An 11,980-nucleotide genomic window follows, 5' to 3' on the forward strand; every position below is an offset into this window, starting at 1 on the left:
AGCTTGGATTCGAGTTAAGCTCGAGCAGCTCTCGAGCTACTCGGCTCATTTGTACCTTTACGCAGGACATTTGTCGAACATATATTAGAGCTTTTGATTGTCCAATGCTGCATCAATCATATATTGCATGTTGAGATACATGGAATGCCTCTAACATACATTGCATGCGTCTCAAAAGGACCGATCTGTGATCAGTGCATGATTAGAAATGTTGCTTAACCTGCTTCCCAAGTTTCTACAATTCTAATAATGTTGATGCTCGGTCTAAAGTTAGTGCAGCTGACTGACCACAACTTAGACAGCACTACGTGGACTGATTCAACTCTTCCACCCAAGAAGACTTCCATGGATGATTTCTGCTGGTAGTTGTGGTGGTCATCCGAGCACTTCGGTCAAAGTCTTTTGCGAATATTCGCCCTGGTCCACCAAGGGTGGGGTCCATCCACTACGGTCAAAAATCCACCAAAGTCTAGAGATTTCAGGCATTATTGGTTTGGTCTTCCTCTCACCTTCTAATTTTTCTCAAATTTCCATCACTGTTGTAGTAAATATTTCTTTCTTTTCCTATGGATTTTATAATGGATGCTCACGTAAGGGGGAATTGGACTGGTGGAGTCAACTCCAGAGACTAGACTCGCTGAGGATGGCGTTTCTGGTAGAAGAAAAGAAGAGCCGGATTTCTAAATGCATCTTCTGCGAACCAAGGATTTATCTTCCTCAGCATGGATTCATCTTGAATTGTCGGCTTCTCGTTTTGAGACCTATGCTGATAAATAAATAAAGAGGATCGGAATGTTTTGAGATCTATGCTGACAAATAAATAAAGAGGATCGGAATGTTTTGAGATCTATATAGTAGGTGACCGATGCCGGTCCAATTTTTAACCTAGTTTAGAATTTTGGGAGTTTAAGTATCTCAAGTAAAAGTTTTGGTGCATTCTTACCAATACGTTCTAAGCTGTGCATTACTGTACTAGCTATTTTCTCTACTTTCTCTCTATTTTTTTTTATGCTGCTCTCATGCTTTTCTTGTGTGTTCCTCTTCTATCATGTACGTAGCCTCTTTTTTTTTTTGTAACGTCCTTTTTTTTTTTAATAGATACTGGGAGGCTTTCTGCTTCCTCCGACTTTCATTGGGAAAAAAAAAAATCTCAAGTAGAAGAGTACTAAAAAATCTTTTTATATGAATACATACTTTAATATATAATATAAAGTAAAAGAGCATTAGAGTGATGTGTAAATTGTTGATTATTTCTAGTTATAAGAGCTAACAATGATCATCATAAAGCAGCAATAATTTTTCAATATTCAAAAATATCTTGGAATGTAATCACCTCTCACTAACGCATGGGCTAAGAGTATAAGTGCCCATATCCAACCAGTGGACCAAAATCTAATGGACCAACAGCAATAGAATATTACAAAAAGTTTAAAAAAAGTAATTTATAAGTAATAACTATACAATCAAATGTTATAATGACTTTTAATATGTAGGCTCAAACTTTTAATCCCATGTCTCCAGCCATATCTTTTCTTTTCTAACCATGTTGATTGAATGTTTGAGTATTCAAAACCTCTCGTGAGTCTGGATACAAAGTATCTTCAGTCTTTTTCACAACTTCTAAATTGATTTTCCACCAGCCTATTCTATTCAATCTAATTCTAGATAGAGTCGGTAGACACTATTTTAGTATTTAGTATAGGTAGTGTAAGATAAATAGAAAGTCTTAATAGATTTTTGCATAATCTCTTCTTCAATCCTAAGAGCAAAAATAGAGTGCAGGTAAAACCCATTCATTCTCAAGGAAAGACTAAGTCCATTTCCAAGGTTATTCTGGCTGTAGCTAAATTTTTTCAAGAATCTGACGCTGGGCTTGTTTCATTCCGTGACATCTTAGGAGGGAGCATCACACAGGCTGAGTTCATTAATTCCCCTGCATCAATGGTCTAAGGGTGTGAAAAAAGCGTTCATGTCGTAATCCCACCAAACTTGAATGTCCCACCGAATACAGCGGCGCAAGCTCCGCTTTCCTTGTCGTTTCACAAAAGAAATCTACTCCGAGAACTTTCTAGACATTTAAGTGGCCCAAAAGTCTAAAAGATTATATCTAAGTTTTCCAAAGAAAATTACAAAACTACCGCCTCAAAATTACTTTCATATTCCAAAATTAAAAAAAGTTCCAATTAGCCATTTAAATTTTATTTTATTGTAACATGGCACAGCCAGCTGCCTAGATTCTGGCACCATTAATAGACTGGAAAAAAAAACTTTCGGTTTAGAGAAATCGGATCGTAGCTTTCACACTATCTGAAAGCGCTCCATCATTTATCATTCATTCTTGTGCACAGATCTTAAAGTACTCCATCCTCTATCATTCATTCACCTGCACAGATATCAAAGTACTCCATGCTTTATTATTCATCCACCTGCAGAAAACTTAAAGTACTTCATCCTTTATCATCCATTTGCCTACATAGATCTCAAAGCAATCCTTCTATCTTCCATCCATTGCATAGATCTCACAGCACTCCATCTTCTTTTATCCATCCATCTACACAGATCTTGAAGTACTCCATCCTTTGTTATACATTCATCTACACAAATATTGAATCACTCCATCCCATGTCATCCATCCGCCTATGAAGATCTCAAAGTACTCTGTCCTCTATCATCCATCTGCCTGTATAGTCTCAAAGCACTTCATCCTCTATCATCCATCTTTTTGTACATATCTCAGAGCATTTTATCCTCTGCCATCCATCTGCTTGCATAGATCTCAAAATATTCTATTTTTTGTCATCCATCCACTTGCATAGATCTCAAAATATTCCATTGCCTGTCATTCATATTTTTTGCATAGATCTCAAAAGACTCCATCCTCTATCATTCATCTACCTATATAGATCTCAAAGTACTCCAACCTTTATCAAATAAATAGATCTCAAAAGACTCCATCCTCTATCATTCATCTACCTATATAGATCTCAAAGTGCTTCAACCTTTATCATTTATTTGCCTGTATAGATGTCAAAGCACTCTATATTTTGTCATTCATCAACTTGTACAGATCTCAAAGTACTCAGTCAACAAGACTCTCCTTTCCCTCCCTTTCAATTCATATTGAAATAAAAGAAGAATAGGTCTAGGATTTCAAACATTTAAGGTTCTAATATAAATGGCCCAAATTTGGAGAGTTATCCCCATAATTTTTCTTATAATTTTTTTGGTTGTCACCTCTAGGAGAGACCCCAAGTCGCATACATATTTAATATTTTAGACTAAAATTCAAATTTTTTTTTTGTATGTGTGCCTAATAGCAAAGCTAGAACCTGGCTTATGAAAAGATGATAAATTTCAGCACATAGGCTGATACTCTGTTTCACACAGCCCAAGCCTCGTACCTGGCCATGACTCATGAGGCTGCCGAACGAACCCGTCAACCAAGTCTCATCGTCGGCTTAGTATAAAGTTTTACGGCCGTCGCTGGAAGGCTACTTTCGTAACTCCACGATTCCTCATGGTGTGGCTGTCGTTGATTAGTCTGATATAATCATCTCCCTCAATCCTCCATCAGTCGTCTGGTGAATTGAGTTTCCACCAATGGAGATGCACCACGTCAAGCAAGAACCTGCGAAGCAAGTTGGTGAGGGAGCTCGGTTAAATGGCACGTAATTAGTCATGGCATTGACTTTGGCTGCATGAGATTTTTGACTCATACTTTCAAAGAGTGAAGATTCTAGTGGCCACCAGGATCAAAACCTTCAAACAGATCAAAATGTCAAGTGGTTCACACCAAAAAAAATATAGGTCAGGCTTGGATAAAAATCCTAAGCCTATTGAAACATGGTGGATTTGATTATTGAAACTCAATCCTGACTTAAACTGACCTTAAACAAATTCGATATGCTCTTTGTACAAGGTTTATTTTTTCAGTTATAAATTTATGAAACTAATCATCTACGTAGGTTGTTGAAAGATGATTACATGCGGTTTTGTTTTTTAATTTTATAAAAGTCCCGACTGTATTATTTAATAAAGCAACATAATTGGAGAAATTAAATCATGCACCTTATACACCACCTGGTCGTGCACCACGCCAATCACTAAGATATTCTTCAAGATCCTATTCATCATGCGTTCATCTCAATGATTGTCCCACAGGATGTTTCTCTGGGATTGTCCTAGTGCCCGCCATGTTGATGCATGCGGTGCGGAATATAATTTCTTCTGGGTTTATAACCGATCTATGTATCTATTTCTTGGGGTTTATGACCACTTATAGTTAATTTGGTTCCGTCCAAAAAAATTGATGGATGAACAAAATAGATTTTTCATGCCGCTTGATGGATCGAAAAATGGATTAGATATATTGCCCTAATTCATACATAGATCAAGTCTGTAAAGACTCGTTGCAACTCAGCCTACTTTCTGCCCTAAAGAAGATGTTGATATAAATGTTAAATTGCGTGATTTAAGGCCTGTGCCTAATATAGAAAGTCTGTTTCCATCTAGAGCTAACTGTGACATCAAACTCCTAGAATCATGCTTGGCTTTGATGCTATCAAGGTTCTTCACCACCCAAAAATCGGGTTCTTCACCACCCAAAAATCGATCTGCGTCTATTTGCAGCTTCATCAGAGCAAAGAAACTTTTGGCGGCACTGGAGACCTAACTTGACGGCATCCCAAGGAAAGAAGCCCACCATTTTCATGGGCACATTTCATGATTATTCCAAAGATAATTGGATCTACGGAGTGCATGGTTATTGGCAATTTCATTATTTGTGGCATCCAAAGCCAGAGTTCTACTCATTTGTTAGGTATCCAACACTTACGGACAGACTAATTCATAAGGAACACGGGAATTCAATTATTTATTGAAATATTTTATCAAATTCTCAGCAATCATTCTGCATGTACTGAAAGCCAACACTTTGAATGAGTTGTCCTCAACTACTTGGTACAAGGGTGGTAACATCCCTATCATGTTCAAGAGATGCCTTAACAATGTCATCGTGGTAGGACCAGCAAGAATCTTGAATACATGCTTGTCTGTAAACATAATTCATGATTCATGGATCTTAAAGTATTGTGTTGATCTCCCAGAGTTTGGATGCCTCTCACCTCTGCAGTTTGTCAATCGTGATAACCTTAGCGTTCTCACCTTGCAACTATGAAGGATACCGAGCCAAAACAATGACACCATCTCCCCCATCTAGCCTTCAGAGCTCAGGCATCCAATGCTTATTGCTTGACTTCATCACGCCATTGTCTCCGTTTTCCTCCTCGTTAATGATTCTCCTTTGGTTGGTTATCCAAACCATCCAACTTTTCGCTTCGCTTTTTTTTTGGTATCATATTTTGCTTCATCGTTTTAATCTATTCTCATGGTCTCCATCATTAGTTCATTTGCTTGGACTCGTTTATGATGCCTACTTAGAACCAACGTGTCTCCACATGGAGTTAGTCCACATTTGGACCCCAAGCTAACCTATATATATATATATATTCATGAATATTGCACCGAAACCCACGAAATATCTCGAGTTCTAAGGAGAGATTTCACCCCACCATCTTGTTACTAGTGATTTCCGAAGCACAAAACTTCGATGGCGGAACAGATGCCCATCATCGCTGCTGGCCGCGCGGCCGAGCCGGTTGACGGAGCGGCGAAGGATGACATGCAGAAGGCTCCTGCTGAACAAGCTCAGGATAAGAATAGTGCTCTTGAAAAGCTAAAGGTTGACGGCTCTGACTCTGGTTCTAGTCCTGAAAGAGACTCAGTAAGATTCACTCGTTATAACATATGCATTATATTCCTTTATTCTTTATAGGAATGCAGTTGGAATATGTTATTCTACTGCATCTATCACAGTTGAAGCTATTATGAATTGATCGCTACCGCCATTCTGCTTGGATACAGGCAAGAGGTGATGACAGCTCTGATGGAGAAAAAAAGAAAAAGATGGTAGCGATGGAGAAGGATAAGAAGAAGGCAAGTGGAGAAAAGAAAGAAAGGAAACTCCTAGGTGATAGCTCTGACTCTGACTCTGGTGACTCCGCCTCTGGCTCGGCCTCGGCCTCCGCCTCAGCCTCTGACGACGACTCCGCCTCCAACTCCGCCTCTGGCTCGGCCTCAGCCTCTGACGACGACTCCGCCTCTGACTCGGCCTCAGCCTCCGACGACGACTCCGCCTCCAACTCCGCCTCTGACTCTGGTTCTGGTTCTGATTCTGACAAAGTAAGATATAGTCATGATAACAACGAAATAAAACTTCAAGCCATAGTATAGATTGTATATATATTTTTGCCTTGTCTTTTGATAATGCAACACTTGGGTAAAAATGTTTAAACCACTACTTTATACTATAGACATGAAAGAAGTAGGATAGCCATGTACATTGCCTTTATTTTTTTTAATCCTATTCTCAGACAGGTAAGTAATCATGACCGTGAACCTATTTAGCCTTCTATTTGTTTTATTTTTTTCTATCTCTAAAAAATAATAAAAAACGGTTGATTGGTCAAGGGGTCGCTCGACTTTGAAACACATTGAGGTCGGATGACAATTTGACCAGCGAGAGTTATAGCCATCATATATACAGAGCTTCTAATAACATGGAAGATTCAGAAGATGGGCCTTAATTTATCACTTTGAACTTAATAAACAACTGAAATAGTTGAGCGAACAAGTTATTAGATCAAGCTCTTAAGTTCTTCCTCCCTGGTCAAATTAAATTATTATGAACTGCTCGACCGGCATTGTTTTCTTGAACACAGTCAAGCAGTAAAGCAGTGAAGAAGGATAAGAAGAAGAAAAAGAAGGGGCTAATGGAGCTGATTAAGGAGAAGCTCAGCAAGAAAAGCGAGGAAGGAGTGGAGGTTCCCGAAAAAGCTGTTGACAAGCTGGAATGTAAGAGCAACAACTCTGCCTCCGACTCAGAATCCGGTGATGACTCCAAATCTGGTGCCGACTCCGGCGAGGATTCTAAATCCGGCCAGGTAGCATTTATTCATAAATAGAATGCAGAAAACTGTTCACTTTCGATCATGAATTTATATAGCCATCTTTTCTGATGACACACCAAGATTTTCGCTTGCTTATGCAATTGCTATAGTGAGAAATAAACAAGAAGTTGTCATATTACAAGCATTAAAACAATTCAATTTCACATGTCATTTAAGTTTGAGGTGCATCAAACTTCCTTCGACACTATGCTACAACCCTATTTGCAAAGTATTTAATCTTTTGCTGTGAGTTTTCCTTTTTAAAAAATAAAAGGAAGCTTAATGTTTGATTTCTTGTGCATACTCGGTCGAATTTGGTCTCAAGTATGCAGACTTATAAGATGGAACAATATTGTTGCCATATTTATCACTCAAGTTGGTCACTGCATATTTTATCTTTGGAGCACAAGAATATTGGAGATCATTATTTAATTATGCAAGAGATACTTTTTTTTCCATTTTCTTTTTCTTTGTGATGTAAGAGATGGCAACATCTATCAACATTCATGCAAGATGTCAATTCTAGAGCAAACAAACCCTTTATCTTTGGGATTGATGATGTCAAGAGTTGAATGGCCAATGATTAATTTTGCCCTAAAACTCCTATGGCAATATATATTACTGCTTCCATGCGTGCAGCAGCGTAGTTAGGACACTTGCAATGCTTGTATTGATCCTGTTCTATTGGAATGCTTTTCGATACAGTTAATGGAGGACGACAAATCTAAAACAGAGGAAAAGGAAGCACAGGAGAAGGCACAGGCAGAGCCTAGTGAAGGGACTGGAGAAGACACGCCATCAGTAGCACCAGAGAAAACCATGGAAGTGGAGGAAACCCGAGAAGAGAAGGGCATCTTGGAGAAGATCAAGGAAAAGCTAACTGGCGATCATGAGCAGACCCAAGGGCATTAAGAAGCCTGAAGGTGGCAGGCAAAGTGGGATGGACGCAAGGGAATATAGTAAAAAGCATCATTCCAGCTATCATAAAAGCAATAAAGTGTGAGAAGGTCAAGGAGGGCACTTCGAAGGCAGCTTTTCTTCTATGATTACTGTAATGCAAGGTTTTTAATTATCTTTTAAATTTGCATGTGTGGTGATTAGTTGAACTCCCCCCTCCCCCCTCTCCTTAAGTGTGGTTTGTGATAACATGATACAAATAATGTAATGAATTATGTATGGGTGTCCATGTAGTCTTCATCAATATGCATATCAATAATATGATTGGTTATTTTATGTTATTCGGTGTTCGTAGTTGGACCTTTGAATTCAGTTTGGGCAAGGAGAGCTCGCTTCATGCATGAGGTTGGCCGGAAATGGAGTTGACTTGTGTTCCTTCTTGTTCTAGCTTTAAGATCCTGAGAAACCCTCACCCTTCCCATTCTCCTCCAGTCCTCCTACTCGTGCTCTTCTTGGCAGCATGACGGGATTGTCTTCCTCTTCGTCAGTTTCCTTTGCCCATCCTCTTCCTCCTCTCCCTCTTCCTGGCTTCTCTCATTGTCCACTTCTTCTTCATCATAGTGCAAGTTAAATTAAACCAATAACAATTACCTCAAAAACACCTCAAGATTTTTAATAAATTTGTTTTTGTTATTCCTGTGAGGATCCGTGCAAGCGTGTGTTTAGTCTCATATCGGTTATTCGTTGGGTAGATTTTGGGTACTTATATAGGATTAAGGAACCCAAATAATTCCTTTCGGCTAGCCATTTTGGGTGAGGTCTTAGGTTGTTATAAATGACATCAGAGCATACCCAACCCATAATCTATATGGACTAGAGGACACTGCAACATGAATTCATTAGGGCTGACTACGAGCCAGTCGTGGGGTTTGTGATTAGATTTGAATAGATTTGAACTCCTAGCCTGACGAGAACGTCAAAGCTTGAACGAAGGGAGTATGTGAGGACCCGTACGAGCGTATGTTTAGTTCCATATCAATTATTCGCTGGATAGATCTTGGATACTTATACAGGCTTAAGGAACCCAAATAATATTTTTCGGCTAGCCATTTTGGGTAAGGTCTTGGGTTGTTACAATTCTTTTTTTTATTTTTCAATTCTTGAATAGTTATAATTTAAAAGGTTAAATGTAAAAAATACTAGAAACAAACAATCAATCACCAACTTATTTTGAGTGAAATAAAATAGAGTGGTATCATTCTAGATGTTGTAATTAAAAGAAAAAAAATGTCTCTTGATGACACAATTACTTTGTTAGGCACAAAGAAAAACAAGCACAAGACGTAGTGATCCATCCGTAGCTCAAGCATAATTTAAGAGAAAACTATATGAAAAAGGTTAATAGTTTCCATTTCAAATGAAAGCTTAGGAACTACTTACGTTAGTATAGAGAAGTGAGATGCGTCATTAATTACAAGAGCATATCAGTTTATAAAATAAATACAATCAATGCATATATCAATTAAATTAAATAATTAATGCAATAACACAATTGAGCCAATTACAGTTTGCTCCTTTCTTCACTTGCTTAGCTCGTGGAACAAAAAAAGATGTGAGATTTGAGATGAAAGAGCTGTTAATTATGCATGTGGGAACACAAAGAATCTGCTGGAACTTTCCAAATTTTCAGGCCTTTCTTCAAACTTTTTTTTTACCATCGAAGAACCCATATGTTGGCATCCTTTGCCTGCCAAATATTTATTTTATATTTTAACTAAGTATGAATTCTAGTAGATTAGTAAATGAATCCACCAGGATTCTTTCATCCCTCTCATTTCTAGAAACTTGGAGTTTTTTTTTTCCTATTATCTAAATAGCATATGCTAACATTCCTCAACTTTTTAGCAAACTTTTCTTCCAAAGTAATTCCTTCTCTCTTTTTCTCATTTGTTACTTCTTGTCCTTCAACTTTGCGCTAATAGATTCTCTTTTATTGAATTGTGATTCATTTTTAGTTTTGAACATGTTCCGAATGGAGAAAATCTCGTCTTAAACCTCTTTCGATAATCTTGGAAAGGAAAGATGTTGGTTTGTTCCAACATCCCAATGTTTAATAGGAACATAATACATTTGTTAATAGTACTGCACATAATGTTAGAAGTTATACCCGAAGCTAAATAGTTTAGATAACATGTCGCACCGAGCATAACATGTAAACACTGTCACTAAAAAAACCTAATAATTGGTCATCAAAATTGCACTAAACGCATCAGTTGCATGTAAAAATTGTTGCTTGAAGTATCTAAAGAAAAGGTTTTAGACTTCCAATAAATCTTAAACTTATCATAATAATTGCAATGCATTGTTCAAATGAGTTGCGTTGCATTGCACAACAACGTTAAGTTTTTTGTAGAAGAAAGCCCATTAACCACTATCTTAGCCCACTTAAGAGTATGATACACGTTACCGGCCTCATGTCCCATTAATGTAAGTCGTACTCGTACAATAAAATATGGGTCGGATCCAGGAGCCCAAGCCCAAGTCTGATCCAACTGCTGGGCTGGACTCTACTTGGACTCCATTCATGAAAATCTAGTTGCCATAGGGCTCGGTCACGCACTCAGCCATCACCAACTGAACCAGTTGACAATCTTGATACATTTTTTTTTATCAATATATTGTCCAAAACTTTTTATTCATCCTTTGACACTCCTTAGTTCTCATATGTCACTTGCGATCTCCAAATCTCTCAATTTTTACTTTTGTGATCTTCCATCTCACTCGATACAGAAAAATTATGAGCATTTGAATACCTTGCTTTGGACCATGCATATGTTTGATCAGAATTCAATATGTGAGAAAGAAGAATACATAGAAAAGAAGAATATTTCCGGAAACTTTTCTATGGGATCATTACGTATATTTATAGTTGAAAATATAAAAATAATAATACTAATAAATGGGCCTAGGATCAATTTTAAATTCATTTTACGTATAAAATTCAAAATTCAAACTTTAAAATTTAAAATATAAAACTTTTTAAATTATAGATCTTTGGTTTATGGTTTGATATGGTGGTGAAAACAAGATATCGCCAACACAATTCTAAAGAATAAAAAGCCTATAATAAGAAGTCAAAGATCTCACTCTCTCAATTCCCTTTCCTAAAAGGTATGCAAAGCGAGGGGAGGAACTGCACAATCTTGGACAATAATTCCAGGATCTTTTAGGACTTGGGAAGCAGCGAGTTGCCGTTTCCACAAGGAACGCCCTCACGGGGTTCAGCCCTCTTGGAAAGGTAACAAACTATGGCCAATAGAACCACAGAAGCTCATCAACTTAGCTTCATTTTTTCTTCATGTACTTGTGGGGATTTGACATTAGCCACACCTTAAGAAGACTAAAGTAGGAAGAAAACTTGGGACATCAGGGCGGCAGAAGGGCCTTCCCTCGAACCTAATCCACTCAACTCTCTGTCCTTTACGCTGACAGCCAACAGCATTACATCCTTTTCAGCGAAAAGTAGTACTCTAAAAAGCAAGCCATCTGTCTCCTGAAAAAAATTATTGCATGTAACTGCATGTATCGACATGATTGCGTTTGCAGTCGATCACTATTGTTGATTCCCACTGCCATATACTAAAGTACACATTTGATGAATAAGGTTTACAGAAACCAACAACCATGATAAGTTGCATGCATGAACGCATGATGTATGCAGCTTAGACAACGATTTCTGAAATTTCTGTATAAAAAAGGTCATAATTATTGATCTGGTAAGAAAAAAATATTCTTTCAATATTTACAAGAAATGATATATTTAGTATTTTCTAATGATTTTGTTTCTAAATCTAACTACGGGAGATTGTAGACTAAACAAATATATATTGGATATTGAAAATGTATAGGATATTTTTAAATTTCATATGTCTTGTATTTAAATTCAAGGATAAAATCATTAATCGTAGAAAAAACTCAATTATTTTCTAACAAATTAACAAATAAATAACTTATTCATTCTTTTTTCAGCCCTCTCTCTGAACATGAGCACATATCTTTACTATAAGTTTCTTTTC

The 11,980-nt window shown here is 37.4% G+C and overlaps 1 protein-coding gene across 1 annotated transcript; it reads left to right on the top strand.

Moving 5' to 3' along the window:
* The first annotated feature begins 5,106 nt into the window (after positions 1 to 5,106).
* LOC113463750 (clumping factor A-like) lies at positions 5,107 to 8,240 on the top strand. The gene is made up of 4 exons (XM_039115641.1): positions 5,107 to 5,782; positions 5,923 to 6,240; positions 6,780 to 7,001; positions 7,713 to 8,240. The coding sequence occupies exons 1-4, from the start codon at positions 5,609 to 5,611 to the stop codon at positions 7,917 to 7,919; spliced, it is 921 nt and encodes a 306-aa protein (XP_038971569.1). The 5' UTR covers positions 5,107 to 5,608; the 3' UTR covers positions 7,920 to 8,240.
* Positions 8,241 to 11,980: the final 3,740 nt, after the last annotated feature.

The sequence above is a fragment of the Phoenix dactylifera genome, chromosome 18, assembly GCF_009389715.1.
Source record: "Phoenix dactylifera cultivar Barhee BC4 chromosome 18, palm_55x_up_171113_PBpolish2nd_filt_p, whole genome shotgun sequence".
In the NCBI taxonomy this organism is placed as follows: Eukaryota; Viridiplantae; Streptophyta; class Magnoliopsida; order Arecales; family Arecaceae; genus Phoenix; species Phoenix dactylifera.

Bases quoted from the DNA above. Each gene is read 5' to 3' on its own strand.
- LOC113463750 (XM_039115641.1), top strand. From the start codon at position 5,609: ATGGCGGAACAGATGCCCATCATCGCTGCTGGCCGCGCGGCCGAGCCG. The intron at 5,783-5,922 runs GTAAGATTCACT...GCTTGGATACAG, and splicing joins CTAGTCCTGAAAGAGACTCA to GCAAGAGGTGATGACAGCTC. The intron at 7,002-7,712 runs GTAGCATTTATT...TTTTCGATACAG, and splicing joins AGGATTCTAAATCCGGCCAG to TTAATGGAGGACGACAAATC.